Source organism: Prunus avium, chromosome 7 (genome assembly GCF_965620075.1).
Source record: "Prunus avium chromosome 7, drPruAviu1.hap1.1, whole genome shotgun sequence".
NCBI classification, from domain to species: Eukaryota; Viridiplantae; Streptophyta; class Magnoliopsida; order Rosales; family Rosaceae; genus Prunus; species Prunus avium.
Window position 1 is genome coordinate 36,716,533 of NC_142290.1, and position 17,934 is coordinate 36,734,466.

The window sequence follows — 17,934 nt, forward strand, 5'->3', positions numbered from 1 at the left end:
TTGTAAAAGCTTTAAATCTGCCTGTCCATCTCTCTTAACTGCATTCTTTGATCATACATTCATTCTCAGACCAATCCGTTGGTTGCAGAGATGGAGCTCTCTTCAGAGCAAAGCAAGCCCGCCCAACTGGTCACAAGCAAGAAGGGTGGCCTTAGAACCATGCCTTGTATCATCTGTATGTGACATCCCTTGTTAAGTATTTGATATTAACTTACGGACCGGTTAGCGCTTGAGTGCTTCTGTATATATGTGTAATGTATTTGTACTTTGAGAACCAAAAGTTTGTGAATTTCATACGTGCAGCAAACGAGGCATTGGAAAAGGTTGCAAGCTTTGGGCTTCAGGCAAATATGATCATGTACTTGACATCTGAATATCACATGGAGGCCGCCACCGGAGCTAGCATCTTGTTCTTGTGGTTAGCCATGTCGAGCTTCACGCCTATCATCGGGGCTTTTCTCTCTGATTCTCACTTGGGTCGCTTTCGTGTGATCGCATTGGGAACAGTCGTCAGCCTACTTGTAAGCAAAGTTACTCAACTTCTCCATACAATTAGTATTTTTGTGCCCACTTGTCACATACAAATGATCAGAATGTGCTTATTTGATTTTAGACTTCAGAAATTTATGAAATTATTTGCAGGGGGAGATTTTGCTATGGCTAACAGCAGTATTTCCACGAGCAAGACCAGTCCATTGTGACGACCCATTAAAAGAAAAATGCGTCTCAGCGAACACAGCCCAAGTGATGCTTCTGTTTACCTCATTTGGTCTCATGTCCATTGGATCTGGAGGGATCAAGCCATGCTCACTAGCCTTTGGAGCAGACCAGCTGAACAAGCCAGACAGCCCCAAGAACGAAAGGGTTCTGCAGAGCTTCTTCAATTGGTACTATGCTTCAGTTGGAGTCTCAGTCATGTTTGCAGTGACAGTGATAGTTTATGTTCAAGTTCAGTTTGGTTGGGTTGTGGGTTTTGGAGTTCCTGTAGGCCTCATGTTATTGTCCGGTCTTCTGTTTCTCTTGGGATCTTCCCTTTATGTTAAGGTGCCTCCAAACAAGAATCTGTCTGCTGGCCTTGTTCAAGCGATTGCGGCAGCTTGGAAAAACAGGCACTTGGCGTTGCCACCAAAGAACTTTGATGCATGGCATAGTCCCAAAGGTTCAAAGTTTGCCACTCCAACGGATAATTTAAGGTACATGAATATAGATTGCATAATCATGTTTATTTTATAGGTATAAGCTTATGGAACTTAGGCTTAGCTATGATATTTTATGCTATATTGGACATAAAAACAAAAACAAATGAAACCCATATTTGAGGAGGAACTTTTATATGAACCCGTTATAAATGATCTTCTATGTCACACATACATGTCGCAAGAGAACTATCACATATGAAACCAGCTCATACAATAATGTTGGCTTAAGTTTGGTGTCAATAACTTAATTTCTTTTGATCACATAGGAACGGATCAAATCCTTAACCTTTCCTGATATTAATTTCCCTAACCTTTCTCATCCACTTGGTCTAATTTGAATATTTTTGGCCCATCTAAGGTACCTAAATAAGGCTTGCATGATCAGAAGCCCTGAGAAGGACATAGGCCCTGACGGGTTGGCCAAAGATCCGTGGAGTCTGTGCACTGTTAGGCAAGTAGAAGAGCTGAAAGCACTGATCAGAATCCTTCCCATTTGGTCTAGTGGCATTATGATCGGGGTGACGATCGCCCAGCACGCATTCCCTGTGCTCCTAGCAAACACCATGGACAGGCATTTCCTGGGCAAAATCAAAATCCCAGCAGCCTCCTTTTCCCTGTTTGGCATTCTCACCCTGACAATATGGGTGGTCATCTATGACCGGATACTAGTCCCATTGGTATCCAAGTACACAAAAAGGCCGCGTGGGTTTAGCTTCAAGCAAAGAATTGGGGCAGGCCTAGTAATCTCTTGTTTGGCCACTGCTGCTGCAGCAGAGGTTGAGAGGCAGAGAAGAAAAACAGCAATTCAGGAGGGTTTTCTGAGCAACCCAAAGGGTGTAGTGAGCATGTCTGCCGATTGGCTAATACTACAGCACTGCCTCACTGGACTTGCAGAGGCTTTGAATGCAATTGGGCAGCTAGAATTCTACTACTCTCAGTTCCCAAAGAGCATGTCCAGTATTGCAGTGGCTCTTTTGTCACTTGGGTTTGGAGTTGGGAGCTTGGTTGGGAGTTTGGTTGTGAGCATTGTGGATGATGTGACCAAAAAAGATGGTGTGAGCTGGCTTTCAAGTAACCTCAACATGGGTCACTATGATTATTACTATTGGCTTCTTACTGCTATGAGTGTGGTAAACTTCTTCTACTTTTTACTGTGTAGTTGGTTATATGGGCATTGTGAGGACAAGAAGAATTGGGATGAGGGAGAGGGCACAAAAGAGATGGAAGATTTGTCCAAGTCCGGCGAGTATGCGGCTATCTTCTCTGCTTGATTTTGATACAATAGATATTGGAGAAGAGGAATTCCAACATTGAGCTACAAGCCCCTTGCATATTCTTTGTTTAGTTTAGCTCATGTGTTCTCATTTTTTTGAAATATTTGCACATTAGTAAAACTTGATGAGCATAAAATGTAGACTTACACATCCAATGACTATTATGATTTGAGAATATGAGTCTACACATGGTTTGTGTATTTGAATTACAATCAAGTTGGTTCCAACTTGTTATGCGTGGACCGAATTTTCAGTTTTACATTCTCAGTTAAGCAAATTTCAAAGAGCAGAATTTTCACTTGCATGTTCTTAGTTGAGTAGATTGGCATTGTTTCTCTATGTAGAGTGTCGCAAGGTGTCTATTGGTAGTCTGGATTTCTATTAGGGCCTGATAGCCTTTGCTTATGGGCTTTAATGAAGTAATTCTTAGAGCACTTCCACCCATGGTGCCATGGCAAAGGGTAAGGGCAAGTAAGGGTAAGCACTATTCATGTGAATAGTGCTTGTCCTAGCAATATTTTTTTTGTTTTTCCACCAATTGTCATGGCAACACAAGGGCAATTACTATTCACATAAGATTAATTTTATTTTTATGTACGAGATTATTAATTAAAAAAATCGCTCGGTATGTATAAAAAATAAATATGGTTAATTACAGTTTAGTATCCTGTGGTTGCAGCCTTACGACATGTTAGTCCCTATCTTTTCAATTTTAACAATCACATACCCCGGTCTTTTAAATTTATTATAATGTGGTTCCGCCGTTAGGGAGGGTTTCCATCCGATCTCTTTGTTAGTTGCCTACGTGGCACTATAGGTCCCACATTTTTCACATTTTTTAATTTTAAATTGATTAAAATATGAATAAAATATTAAAAACCAAATTATTTTTTTTCCTCTCTCTCTCTCTCTCTCTCTCTATGCGTTCTCCAGATCAAGCCTCTCTCTTCCCTACTGTTTGTCGACAACCACAACCACAAACACCAATCTCCCTCACCTTCATCCCCAGCAAACCTCTCTCTCGTCTCTGCCATATATTTGGATGGGCCTCCGATTGGAAAAACAACCTATGCCTACATCTGCATGATCGCTTCAATGTCTTGTTGCTATCATATCTGGGTATTTTTGATTGATGTGATTTTTTTGGGTTATTGATGGGTAATGCTTGGTCGATTTGGATCGGTGTGGGTGGTTAGGGCTATGGAGGCTGGTTGTCGGAGTGTGCTGGGTCGTGGAAGAGAAGGTGGGTTGCGATAAGGTAGATGAAGGCGTTTGGGTGGGTTGCAATAAGTTAGATCGAGGTGTTTGGTTGGGGAGACTAGGACAGGATGGGTGTCGTGATCAATTTTTTGGCAGTGAGATGAGAGCATTTAGCCAATTTCTCTCACCCTCCACTGTAGCACAACCACCCAGTGCCCCTTTCCCTCATGACCACTGCCTTCCAACCCCCAACGAACCTAGAACCCCACCCCCCCCCCCCCCCCCCACCCCTTGGGATTTCCCTTTGTTGTTGAGAGACCCCATAGAGCCCTCCCTCCTCCTCCCACATTATGTTTTTCACCCACAAACCCTCAAACCCACCCATAGATGCAAACAATGTTCAAAAAATGGTTTTTGAATTTGCAGAGAGAGAGAAAGGGGAGGAGAGCAGAGAGATGAAGACCGGCAGATCTCGCCAGAAAGTGCCGATTGATGGTGGCAACAAGATCTGTAGGATGGAGAGAGAATGGTTGGCGAGCTGGGTTCTGGGTTCGTTGTAGGCTGGGGTGATCTCTCAATAACAAAGGGAAATCTCGGGGGGGGTTGAGTTGAGGGGTTGGAAGAAGGTGGTCATGGGGGAACGGGGCACTGGGTGGTTGCACTGCAGTGGAGGGTGGCTGTGGTATGGGTTTGAAGGTTGGGTGTTGGAGCTTGATCGGGAGAACGCAGAGAGAGAGAAATTTTTTTCTTGGTTTTTAATATTTTACTCATATTTTAATCAATTTAAAATTTAAAAATATGGGACCCACAGTACCACGTAGGCAACTAATAGAGAGATATGACGAAGACCCTAATGGCGGAACCACATTGTAATAAATTTAAAAGACCGGGGTATGTGATTGTTAAAATTGAAAAGATAGGTACTAACATGTCTTAAGGGTGTAACCACATGGTACTAAACTGTAATTAACCCAAAAAAATATTCTGAATTTTTTGGTAATTTTTCAGAAATTTTTTAAATTTTTTTTAAATTTTTTTTTCTTCGCTGATGTCAGTGCCCTCAGGCAATAGCTCGAGCTGTTCTTGCCTTTGAGCCTACCCAGTTTTCGTGAAGCCCACCATCTGCTCAAGCTGGATTTGTGCGGTGGAGTGGGTTTTTTCAACTTGGGGAGGGTGAGTTTTTGGCCTAGGAGGGCTTTGCGGTTGAAGTGCTGTTTGTTTCGGGTCTTTTTCGGGTCAATTCGCCATGACTTTTTAATAAATGGGTGGGTTTCGGGTCAACCCACTAAAATACCTATGTAACCTATTTAACAAAACGGTTCATGGTGAGTCAACCTGCCAACCCACTAACTCAGTAAAATACTTATGTAACCCACCAAAGGAAAAAAGGAAGAACAGAAACCCACGGGATTAAATTTTCAGGTCTTTTTTGGGTCAATTCGCCATGACTTAGAGGTAAAGCTCGTTTAATAAATGGGTGGGTTTCGGGTCAACCCACTAAAATACGTATGTAACCCACCAAATACTCGTGTAACCCGCCAACTTGTTTATTTGTTTATTCTTCAATTTTTTTCTAATTTTTTTTATATGTTTTTTAGTTGCTACCACTTAGTGTGTCAACCTGATACACAACTCAAAACCCGCACGGGAAATTAGCGGGTCAACCCGACACGACACATTTATTAAACGGGTCGGGTTTGGATTGAGCATTCTTAACACATATATGATCTTGACATGACACGAACCCAATACATATTAATTACTAAATATTCTTTAATTTGATGGATTTTTTACAGAGATGATTTTTAAATTGTAATTTTTAAAATAAAAAATTTCTTTAATTTGATTGATTTTTTTATAGAGATAATCTTTAAATTGTTTTAATTATAATTTGTGTATGGTGAAATTTTCTAATCATAACATTACATACATGGAATGTACTTAATTTCATCATTATTATCATTTTTTTTCTTCACAAATTCAACTACCTACAAGTTTGGCCCCTAAATTTTTTTTTTACCTATAAGAGCCCGTTTGGTTTAAAGTTTAGAAACTTAATAATGGATAGGAAATTGTATTTTTATGTTTGGTAAGCCCACTCTTGATAATGGAATGTCCTTGGCTCACATTGGGAATCTTTTCCCCATGGGAAAACATGTAATACCCCTTTTTAGATTAAATTACCCATATTCTAATTTTCAAATACTACTTTTCATTGATAACTTTGAATGATTGGAAAACTTAACAACTTCATTCCTAATATTGTACAAACCAAACATGGAAATAAGAGAAAATTACCTTTGTTGGTCTTCATTTCCCAACGTTCCCAATACGAGAATGAACATCTTCCATTTTCATCTCCCATTGTTCATTCCACAAACTGACGTGTCTACACGCAATGTTATACCCCAGTAGGGATGACATAAATCCTCATCGGACCGGGTCCCCAACTCTAATGAGGGGATATTTTAGGGGAAAATAAGAGGCTGGTATGAGGATTGTAAGATCCCACATCGACCAACGGAGGGGGTGATGTGCCTTATATGTACATGCTCGCCTCCATCTAGCACGAGGCCTTTTGGGAGCTCACTGGCTACGGAGTCATGGGAACTCTGAAGTTAAGCGAGTTGAGGCTAGAGCAATCCCAAGATGGGTGACCCACTGGGAAGTTGCTCGTGAGTTCCCAGAAACAAAACCGTGAGGGCAGAGAAGGGGGCCCAAAGCGGACAATATCGTGCTATGGTGGAGCCGATCCCGGGATGTGACAAGGATCCCCAAATTTATAAAATCCTCGATTGGGAACGGGCCAGGGATAGTATTGTTATTCTCATCTCTGAACACGGCCCAATAAGTAATATATTTATCTTTAAGTAGTTTATAATATAATATAACCATGCATGATTATATAATATAATATATATTTAGTTTTGTCAAATTGAATTGAGATTATTTTGAGTTAATAAGTTGAATTTTATTATTCAATTAAATGTAATTGAGTTAAAAGATAATTTAAGTTGAAAGATAAGTGTTACAATGTATAATGAATATTTTTGTAAAATAAAAAATTGGGGATTCGGGGCGAGTTTTGGAGATAGCTCCCCGACGGGGACGGGAATTCCCCAAAAATTCTTATAGGGGATAGGTACGGGACGGAGGCGGTATTGCCATACTCGGCCCCGAACCGCCCGTTACCATCCCTTATATCACAGACCAAAAAAAGAAAATAGACAAAAAGGAAGAGGACCGGACCGCAAAATGTTTATCAAATCCAGCTGAAAAAACCCCTCAAATCCATCACACTCTACTCCCTCTATAAAAACTCCGCACAGCGACTCGTGTATACAAACTACACATCCGATTGCTCCATCATCCACCGTCGGATCAACCATTCAATCACCAAAACCGTTTATCAGAAGCTATGGCTCCGATTGCAGTCGGCGATGTAGTACCGGACGGTACTCTGTCCTACTTCGACGAGGAGGACAAGGTCCAAGCGGTCAACATCCACTCTCTCGCCGCCGGTAAAAAAGTCATCCTCTTTGGCGTCCCCGGTGCCTTCACCCCAACTTGCAGGTAAACCCTCAATATCTCAATCTTCGATTTTTGGGATAAAGAATTTTCTGTAAACCCTGTGTTTGGTTCCCGGGAAAGTGGGAGGATAAAGTGACCGCCACACTGCTACTAGTGGTTGGTCGATTGTATTTTTTTGTCCATGTCGTATGCTTAATTAACAAGCAAACAGCTTTGCTTTGCTCTGAATTTATACAAAGCGAGACTAGTTTGCCCTCGTGTTTGATTTATGTTAATATTTTTTTTATGCTTTAAAGTTTTTGCTGAGAATTCGAGGTTGGTTTTTTCTGTGTTTATGGTTTTACAGTTTGAAGCATGTGCCTGGATTCATTGAGAAGGCAGACGAGCTTAAATCAAAGGGTGTTGACAAAATTCTCTGTCTTAGCGGTAAAGCTCTCACTTCATTTTAGTTTACAAGCAGCAACTATAGTGGCACTTTTCAAGGATTATTCTTTGAATTTGATTGATGCGTGGATTCATGGACTAAGTCAAAACACTTTTCTTCAGTTGATCAATGATCATACATATTATTCTGATATGGTTGGCTTGGCTGGATCATAGGTTCATAAAATCATTAATTATAGTGTTTTAGAGAATATTATGTGGGATATAAGAGTTTAAGGAGATTCATGATTCTTTGAAGACAAAGAACTTAACTTGAGTGAGGCAAATTCTTCCTGTGTATTCAGTTAGTGATAGTAACTAATCAAGTGTTCTTAAGAAGAAAAAAAACTAGTGAAGTGTTCGTAGATATTTGATTAGATCATCCTCTGTTGGCCGGAATACCTATTGGATTATTTTGAATGAGTAATGTTTGCAGACTTGAGGTTAGTTTGTTTTCTATACTTCTGCATTGAACACAAACACAGCTTCATAACATAAGATAACATTCGTGATCTGTGTTATCACCGCCCCTTGTTGCTTTGCATTTCCGGTATATGGTCATTACATTACTTGATGTGGTATTGTCACAGGGGTTGCCATATAAGTTCGTGAATGAGAAAGAATATGTAAAGTTTTTTGTACCTCTAACAATCAATCATGATAATAAGATGCGACTTCGCCCACTGAACATATGTGTTTTCACGCTTACTTGGTGGTTTACTCTGATTGATCCATATCCATATAAAATGCCGTTGAATTTGAGTCTATAGTCTCTACAATCAGATATCTAATATAAAGCTTTGGTTCCTGTTTGCAGTGAATGACCCCTTCGTGATGAAGGCTTGGGCTAAATCATTCCCTGAGAACAAGCATGTCCTTTTCCTTGCTGATGGCTCAGCAAAATACACCCATGATCTTGGCCTTGAGCTTGACCTTTCGGAGAAAGGACTTGGAACTCGTTCTAGGAGGTTTGCTCTCCTAGTCGATGACCTCAAGGTGAAGGCTGCAAATATTGAAAGCGGAGGAGAATTTACTGTCTCCAGTGCTGATGATATCCTCAAGGCTCTTTGAATATTCCCTTCTCCCACCCTTAGCCTGCTCCTCCTTGTATCGAGACTTGAGCCACCCTTTCTATATTGCCTCTCGCATTTTTAGGCTATGTGGATCTTGAAATCTTCCGTCAAGTACTTTCTCTAATGAAAATAAAGGAGCTGTTTTGTGGGTTGGCATAAAGTTTCTTGCTCCTTGAAGGCATTGTTTCTATGTTTACCTGCATATGGGGATATCTGAGGCAGGATATTCAAATATTGCTTGGGCCTAGAGCTAAATACAAATTAATTTTCTCTTTAACATCAGTATCAATTACCTAATACATATAAAGTGGAACCCAACAAATTAACGTACCGATTCATAACATTTGTTCTCGGCCTGTTACGGAGAGTTCAACATTTGATCATTAGTCCAAATAAAGGACCTATATTTAAATACAACTATTTTTTTGTTTATTTATTTTAACAAGTGATGGTCTATAGGGAGAGGGATTCGAACTCGGGTATTGGAAAGAGGGATTCGAACTTGGGTCTTATGCAAGTCTGTTACAACTGTTCTTTCTTTTTGGGCTGGTACATCTGAGGTGGAAAGGAAGAGGGAGGAAATATATCTTATTTTGACCAGATTAACAAATGGTGATTTTGGAATTTGGGTGATTGTGCCTGCCTACAGCTTCATTTCAACTGTGATAGTTGAACCTGGACCCTGTGGCCTTCCCTCCCATCAAAACCAAGGTGGTTGTTAAAGCTAAACATTTTAATACAAAAAATGGCATATTTGGTTAAACTTTAAACGACACAGGATCACCTAAGAACCCACAATTACTTGGGAAACTTGCCATATAATCATTCAAACTAATTGAACTTGGCTGCATAAATGAAAAAGGCAATTCGATTGTGCAATGCAATCTGTTGGAGTGTAAGCAAATTTCTCTCAGAGGAGACAGCTAAATCGTGGCTTTTTTTGGGGCAAAGAGCCTCAATTAAGCAAAGCAAAATTTGTTATTCAAATGCTAATTGTTGAAAATTAACGGGGGTCTTAGTAAAATTGTTGAAACATGTGTATAAATTAGGGTTCATGGAAATTATTTCTCTTTTTGTTGAAAATTTGAACAGCTAGCTAATGTAAATTTGAGATGCGTGCCAAATCGGAAACCATGGTCGACGGCAATCAAGCATGTGGGTCCAAAATTTTAATAGTCCATCCAGGTGATTGCATGTGTAAAAAAGGTAGTCCTTTGATGAATTTAAATGCCTTCACCAACAATCCTAAAAAAAGTCTTGGTATATCCTGGTCTTGAAATGGAGAGAGATTTCATGAAACGAGGATAACACTTTTTGCTATGTTCGGTCAATAGCGTAATTGGTCAGAGATAACAAAACAATAATATTCCCGTTACAATAAAGTTTTTTTTGCCTAAAATAAGGTAGCCTCCCTTTCTCCTAAATTTTTGCTCATAAAAAAAATAAAAAGCCTTCACCAGTGAAGCATCTATTAAAAGACAATAGAAAACTAAGTAAAGATAGATTTACACACAAATTAAAACCTTTTAAATCTTTTGAAAATACAAATTACTTTCCAGTATCTAAAAGCACATAGAAGGGTCAACATAAAGGTTAAGAACTAAATCAGATGTGAAATTGTAACAAAAATGATTCTCCTGTAATGATATATATAAATATCATAAGGAAAATTGTTCATCTGTAATGTTTTTTAAGTAACATTCTAGCTGGTTTTTACCGCTCACCATTTTGGTAGTAACTGGAATTTCTTTTTAAATTCATTTCTTATGTGACTGCAAGTTGGAAACCAGCAATAAAGGGACCAATATGACCTATAGATTAGGTACCGTTTGAGAGGGGCCCATTTTATGTAATTCAAAAAATATTTCTGTTGGATTTGAAATTTATTTAGGGGGACTAAAAAGTGCAGCTACACCCTTTGACCACAAACAGGACAACTCTCTCTTTCTCTCTCTTGCTTGCTTAATTTAAAATCTTTCTTCTTGAAATTGGAAATTAGAAGAGGACTTCTCCTTGGCTTCTATATCATCTCACACCTCAACACACTGTTCTCAGCTCGCTTTCTACTTCTTCTTCTTCCACTGCTTCTGTTTCAACTTTTTGTTTGAAGCCAGCCCTCTTGCTTTCTTTAAGCTGAACTTTTCAATATCATTTCACATATATATATTTGTCCAAGTTCTTTTGCTACAGAGCTACCAACTGCTGTTTCAAGTTGTGGGGTTGAGAGAATGAGTGCTTCAAAGTTCATTAAATGTGTCACAGTTGGGGATGGAGCTGTTGGGAAGACTTGTATGCTTATTTGTTACACCAGCAACAAGTTTCCTACTGTGAGTCCTTCAGCTTTAACAAAAGCTTTCAGTTTCCTTGTTTTTTCTTGCATTTATGGATATTTCTGCCATGGATTTGCTTTTACAATTTCAATATATTCTTCTTCTTTTTCCAGTTTACTTGTTTTGTATGCTGAAAACGTAACTCTCTCTCAATTTCTGTTCTTTCTTTTTTTTGGTGTGGCAGGATTATGTACCCACAGTTTTTGACAATTTTAGTGCTAATGTATCTGTGGATGGGAATATAGTAAACTTGGGGCTATGGGACACTGCAGGTAATTTGGTCTTTCCTTGTACTGAGTTTCCTTACTTCTGCTCTTTCTGGGTTTCATGGTTTGGGGATAGGATTTTGGTTAATTGTTTATTTCTCACAACTTGACCTTTCTTGTCTTTTGATTTAAAGGCCAGGAAGACTACAGCAGGTTGAGGCCACTAAGCTATAGAGGTGCAGACATATTTGTGTTAGCTTTCTCTTTAATTAGTAGCGCAAGCTATGAGAATGTTCTTAAGAAGGTAATGATTCCATGGCCAATATCTTTTCATTTTAATAATTCCTGTCACCTTTTGGGTTGGGTGGTCTTTCAAATTGGGAAGATGAATAATGTTTCATCAAGTATTGAGTTTGTTTCTTCATATACTTGGATTTGACGTTTCACTGATTAAAGTTCATCCATTCTAATATATTTCTCAGTGGATGCCTGAACTTCGTCGATTTGCACCTAATGTCCCAATTGTTCTTGTTGGGACAAAGCTAGGTAAGCATCAACTTTGGCAATTTTGTTTCCCCAATAATGCTTTAGGGTGTTCTTAATATCACCATGCTTATATCTTCTATATATTTAAGATCTCCGCGATGACATGGGATATCTAGCTGATCATATGGGATCCAACATCATAACTTCTGCTCAGGTAATTGTTTTGTTTATTTTGGTTCTCCAAGATTGTTGCTTTCAGAAAGCATTTGGATTATGGAAAAGAAGCTCATTATGCTTAATATGCAGGGAGAAGAGCTGAGAAAGCAAATAGGTGCTGCAGCTTATATCGAGTGCAGCTCAAAGACTCAGCAGGTAGACAACTTAGAAGAATATAAAATTTAGGGGATATTTCATGTCTAATCTTTTTAAAGACGAATACGTTTCCTAAAGTTGTTAAATAGTATAAAGTACTCGCTTGAAAATTAAGACTACTGAATTATGAACTCTGCTTGGTTGGTCAGAATGTCAAAGCTGTTTTTGATACTGCCATTAAGGTTGTTCTTCAACCTCCAAGAAGGAAGGATATGGCTAAGAAGAAAAGGCACCGAAGGTCTGCTTGCTCAATTGTGTAAGTACCTTTGTTGCTCCAATATTTTTTGTTCATCTTCAAGGGAAAATAATGTGATGCGGTTCAGCTGTTCAGGGAATGAAAATAGTTCCACCTAAGTACTTACAGACTGATCTATTTCAAGAATAGAATCACAACTCCTTGTGAGAGATCTAACTTTTTGTTTTGCCAATCGATAGAGATAATTACACCAGTATAAATAGCTTTCCGCCTCGCAAATCCCAATCCTTGCCTGCTCTTTCTCGCGCTTGAATCTAGGATCCTGAACCCCAACCTCTGCTTAATAATTGATATGTGCCATTAGATTAACATGTCATTGGTGAAGTGAAGTGCATGTAGAAAGATAAAATAAACCAAATGCCGAACCAGAAAAATGGTCAGAACCTGTGTCTTTCAATTCATAAATGTTTGCTGCCTTGGCTGGGGCCTCCTGTGGTCCAAGAAACTGATATGGAGCACTTTAGGGATCAACATAACTGTGTTTGTCATATCCAGATATGTGCCTCCTGTCAAAATAGCCAAATAATTCCTGAATTGTAGATTTTGGAATCACACTAACTTTTTTTAAAGTGAGCTGGCGCAGTTGGTAGAACTTTCGCTAATCTAGTAATCTAGGATGTAAAGTGACTAGACATAGTAAGATGCGGATGGTTATGAGGATGACTAGTTAATGGTTATCCTCCTCTCCATTGTAAGGGGGCCAGAGTAAAGAGATTATGATCAGTCATATACTAAAAAGTTTATAATCAGTCATATGAGCCATATCTCTGTCTCATGTACATCTTTTACTTGAATGATCCATCTATCAATGCAATTTACGGGCATCCAGTGTAGTAAATTTTGTATTGCTCTTACTGATTGCAGGAGCATTGTGTGTGGAGGCTGTGCTGCTTAGGGCGAAGCCTGAGAAGGAATGCTAACCACTGCCTTTTCGAAAATAACGTTGTTTTGCGGTTTCTCTTGTGGGGTTTTACAAGCTTAATCCTGACAGGCCATATATTTCTTATGTGTGTATTGTAGCTTAAGTATTGAAAAATGTTTTGTTTTTAATTGGCAAACTGACTGGAAAGCGGAAGTGGAGGGAATTGTTCATTCTCTCATGTATTGTTTACTAGGGAGGGAAATCTTTTCTTCAGTTCAGTGTATGGTTTTCTTCTGAAGCACAACTTGTTTGCTTTGTATTAATTAATCACATTATTAATCCTCGACACCCTTGAGCTATTTAGAACCTCATAACTAACTAGGATGGATCCTCTTTGATTTAAAGCGGCTATAATCTTGCAAAGACTTTATAGTTTTAATGTCTGCATTTGGATATTCATATTGGAATCTTATTAAGACTGCAATTCTCTGGTAACCGAAGATTGAAGAATTAATAGATATAGTGAATGCTTTACTGACACCAACTCTCTCTCTCTCTCTCTCCTGAAAGACTCTAATGAATGAGGAGAGAATTAGATGTATCATAAATGGCTGCAGGGGGAGACAGCTTCTGCTAGTCTCTTTATGCAGCCAGGTAGAGACATTATCAATGCAGTGGTCCTATATATATGTATATGTCTCTGATGATTTTGCCCAAACGAGGCAGACAGGGTGGCCCTGCACTGCATTAATGATCAACTTATCTCTTGTATTTTCTACCCACAAGATTTTTAGCTTGCATTTCATGGCTCTCACCTGCAGACTGCAGCGGCTGCCACTATTGTTTCATTTCATATGGCTGGCTGTATGTATAATGAGCCAAGGCCCACCATAACTTCTTGCACCTCCCAATGAACAAAAATTCAAACCTTTCTAGGATTAAGAACCAATGAACAGGAAACTGAATCTTTCTCAAAAATCTTCATAGAATAAAATTAAAGGTGATGGAAAGTGAAAAAAAAAATCATAATATTACAAAGTTTTTCAAATAGATTAGAGAGTTTTGGCTTTCCCCATTATATTTTTGGTTTTTATCCGAACTTATGAAGAATTTGAGATTTTGGACTTGGCCTCAGGCCTTCGATTGTCACTAACTTGGGCTTGGCCTCTGGCCTTCTGTCTTGGGGTAAATTCATGACTAAGGCAAAATAGATAATGTCTTTTTTACCTTACTATATTACAAAAATATCAAGGGTGTTATTGGCTTTCTACGCCTTATTTGTCCTTTTTTTTTTCGGTTACATTGGGAGGAAAGACAACTCTGGAATTTCGATCCTGGGTGTCAAATATGGCAGAAAAACTTATATGAAACGGGGATAGCACTGTTTTGTTATCATGACCGATCACAGATTGACACGTAGAAAAGTGATCACGCATGGCATACCATGATTGAGTGAAGATATTAAAATAGTGTTATACATGTTTCATGTAAGTGTTTCTCTAAGCATAGAAAAAAGGGAGGGCCATAACCACTGATAACCCTCGTGCTTTCAATCTTGCAATTTTCTCACATGTGGCTTTTTAAATCTAAAATTACGATTTTATTCTTAATATTGATGGAAATTTGAATGGACATTCAAAAAATTGACAGCGACTCTCTTTGTTTTTTTTTTGGTCAACAATTGACAACGACTCTCTAGTTGTTATATTTTATATAGTTGAAGTCTTTAATTTAAAAAAATAAATATTTAGGGGATAAATTGATAATTATGTATAGTTCAGATAACCCAAAAAAAAAACCCTTCAACACGTTTTGTATAAGCTTCACAAGCTATTATCGAGAAAAAGGGAAAAATAAAAAAAAAAGCTTTAGAATCAGAAGCTCTAACTCGCAAGCGCATTTCTTCTTCTTCCTCTTCCGATTAACATGGACTCTCCTCCAGCAAAGAGCTGGAGCATCCACAGCCGGCCCGAAATCATCGCAAAGTACAAGATCCTCGAGCGGGTCGGATCCGGAGCCTACTCGGATGTGTACAGAGCCATTCGACTCTCCGACAACCTCACCGTCGCGCTCAAGGAGGTCCACGACTACCAGTCGGCGTTTCGAGAAATCGAGGCCCTCCAGGCCCTCCACAGCTGTCCCAACGTCGTCGTTTTGCACGAGTACTTTTGGCGCGAGGACGAGGACGCTGTGCTCGTGTTAGAGTTTTTGACGACTGACTTGGCCACTGTGATCAGAAGCGCTAAGAAGAGAGAGGGTGGGATTGTGCGCGGGGAGGTCAAGAGGTGGATGCTGCAAATCCTATCTGGAGTTGACGCGTGTCATCGGAATATGGTGGTCCACCGCGATTTGAAACCCAGTAATTTGTTGATTGGTGATAATGGTGTGCTTAAGTTGGCTGATTTTGGTCAGGTAATTTTGATTGCTCGCGGATTGCTTTTGTTGGTTTTTTTTCTTTTCTGTTTTTGTTTCAGAAGAAAATTGCGAAACTTTGGTGTTTTATTGATGGGTATTGAGTCACATTAGGGGCTAATGATTCTTTAAAGTTTTCTAATAAGAACTATAATCGTGCTTTTATAGGTATGTAGTAGATTAGATTTTTCTTGGAGCTGCTTTGGATCATAATAAATTTGTGGATTTTCGTTTGTAACATGCTTCAATGAAAAAAGTTTTGAGTGAGAGAAGGGGACGGCTTTTAGGAGGAGCAAACTGGTTTAGTTTTCAATGCACTGGCATTAAGTGTCAGTCTATAACTTAAAATTCTTAAATTTGGTAACTGCATCTATTTTGATTGATTGGTCTTCCATTGTGGTCTAAGGGGTTTTGTACAGGTTTTGATTGGAAGGTTGGCATTTTACTTTAATCTTTATCAAAACTCAGATGATCACATTTGTCATATTTGATAGAATGATTTGGGTAGCGGGATTTTGATTTTTTTGACTGACTTTGAATTATGTGATTATTTGTTGTATGAAAACACAAATTAGATTTGTTTGGTTGTTTGTGTTGGAGAGTTTTCGAGTTTAAATGATATCAGAACAATCTGGAATTAGTTGAATGTTAATTTTGATGAAGCATATCATCACATTGCTCTCTGTAGTTTGAGAAAGGATTGGTATCATCGTTCTTCATGCACTGGCTGCAGAAGATTGGCATCTTTTATGTGTAATAAGAAATCATTCACTTAAACTCATTACATGTTATGAACTGCCTGCCTGCTAACTAGCCATTCACTTATCATAAGTTGGAATTTTGATAGCTGCTTACTCCAGGGCTCCAGTCTTGACAACTAGAATATTTGTAGACTTGATTTGATCCAAAATGCTGACAATGGTGTCAATTTAAACATGTCTAACATTATGTTAGTACTTTTTCATATTTGGTTTTGATTGGTGCTTTCTACAATTTTACATTTCAACAGCTTGGAGTTATTTTTGTTATGTCCTCATTAACTTATGTAAGAGTGAACATTTAGTTTTGTCTCCATTTTTAGGCAAGGATACTCCTAGAGCCTGGATTTGTTCCTGATGATGAAAACCCAGAACCATATGCACAAAGCACTCCCAGTCAATGTCGAGCAGGGTACAGAGTTCAAGAACATGGAACTATGAGCAAAGAAGAATATTTTCGAGTGTTAGATGAGGTGAAGGTGAAAGAACTTGATAAAGAAACAAGCGTTCCTGATGGAGATACATCTTGTCTAGCAACATGTACAACGAGTGACATAGAGGATGATATTTTGAAGGGTTCTTATTCATATGAGGCAGAGGAGGGTGGAGATGATAGAAATGGAGCTCTGACGTCCTGTGTTGGAACTCGATGGTTCCGAGCCCCTGAACTACTCTATGGATCCACTGATTATGGTTTAGAGATAGATCTATGGTCATTAGGCTGCATTTTTGCAGAGCTTTTGACGCTGGAGCCACTTTTTCCTGGAACTGCTGATATTGATCAGCTCAGCAGAATCATCAGTGTCCTGGGAAACTTAACTGAGGAGGTGTGGCCTGGGTGTGTTAAACTTCCTGATTACAGGATAATATCATTTAATAAAGTAGAAAATCCAGTTGGTATAGAGGCCTGCCTGCGAAACCGTTCTCCCGATGAAGTCTCCCTGGTGAAGAAACTTATTTGTTATGACCCAGCTCGGAGAGCTACGACCATGGAACTGCTCCAAGACAAGTATTTCAACGAAGAGCCTCTTCCAGTTCCTCTATCTGAGCTGCACGTCCCTCCCACCAAAGATATGAGTTCTGACTCTCCCGGTGGCTGGCAAGAATACGAAGATATGGGTACAGACTCTGATTTTGACGACTTTGCCCGTGTGAATGCGACTTCCACTTCAACTGGTTCATACATTCAGTTTTCCTGAGTTCAAAGGATAACGGCGATAACAATTGTTCTTGTTATTGTTATTTATTGCTTGGAAGCTTTTAGGGAATCAAAAGTATGGTTTCTTCAAATTTCAGCCTTGTTCGAGTGAAAGTATTATTAGGAGAAACTCTCCCATGTGATGGCTAGTTGTAAAACTCTCCACCCCCAGAATTTTGAATGTCTTTTTTATTTTTTCTACCCTCCTATTAAAATTGTTGGAACTTATAACAGTTGCATTAATCAGCGGCTCAAGATTTTAAAAATAAATCCAGAGTGTTTAGTCACTTTCCACTTGTTTGTAGACTTATATCTATAAATCCCGATCCCCTTTTTTAGCAATCCTCAAGTCAA

General features: G+C 39.0%; 4 protein-coding genes across 4 annotated transcripts; all 4 read left to right on the forward strand.

Moving 5' to 3' along the window:
* The first annotated feature begins 26 nt into the window (after window positions 1–26).
* On the forward strand, window positions 27–2,697 carry LOC110751028 (protein NRT1/ PTR FAMILY 1.2-like). The gene is made up of 4 exons (XM_021951446.2): window positions 27–175; window positions 304–521; window positions 643–1,193; window positions 1,558–2,697. Exons 1-4 carry the CDS (start codon window positions 91–93, stop codon window positions 2,468–2,470), a joined length of 1,767 nt encoding a protein of 588 aa, XP_021807138.1. The 5' UTR covers window positions 27–90; the 3' UTR covers window positions 2,471–2,697.
* A 4,075-nt stretch (window positions 2,698–6,772) lies between these two features.
* Window positions 6,773–8,860, forward strand: LOC110751061 (peroxiredoxin-2). The gene is made up of 3 exons (XM_021951480.2): window positions 6,773–7,246; window positions 7,551–7,630; window positions 8,445–8,860. The coding sequence occupies exons 1-3, from the start codon at window positions 7,092–7,094 to the stop codon at window positions 8,696–8,698; spliced, it is 489 nt and encodes a 162-aa protein (XP_021807172.1). The 5' UTR covers window positions 6,773–7,091; the 3' UTR covers window positions 8,699–8,860.
* Window positions 8,861–10,611: 1,751 nt separating this feature from the next.
* On the forward strand, window positions 10,612–13,571 carry ROP9 (RHO-related protein from plants 9). The gene is made up of 8 exons (XM_021951593.2): window positions 10,612–11,027; window positions 11,215–11,302; window positions 11,431–11,540; window positions 11,719–11,782; window positions 11,872–11,936; window positions 12,029–12,094; window positions 12,244–12,350; window positions 13,215–13,571. The coding sequence occupies exons 1-8, from the start codon at window positions 10,929–10,931 to the stop codon at window positions 13,243–13,245; spliced, it is 630 nt and encodes a 209-aa protein (XP_021807285.1). The 5' UTR covers window positions 10,612–10,928; the 3' UTR covers window positions 13,246–13,571.
* A 1,449-nt stretch (window positions 13,572–15,020) lies between these two features.
* Window positions 15,021–17,867, forward strand: CAK1AT (CDK-activating kinase 1AT). Its single transcript, XM_021951488.2, has 2 exons — window positions 15,021–15,624; window positions 16,706–17,867. The coding sequence occupies exons 1-2, from the start codon at window positions 15,139–15,141 to the stop codon at window positions 17,579–17,581; spliced, it is 1,362 nt and encodes a 453-aa protein (XP_021807180.1). The 5' UTR covers window positions 15,021–15,138; the 3' UTR covers window positions 17,582–17,867.
* The last annotated feature ends 67 nt before the right edge of the window (window positions 17,868–17,934 follow it).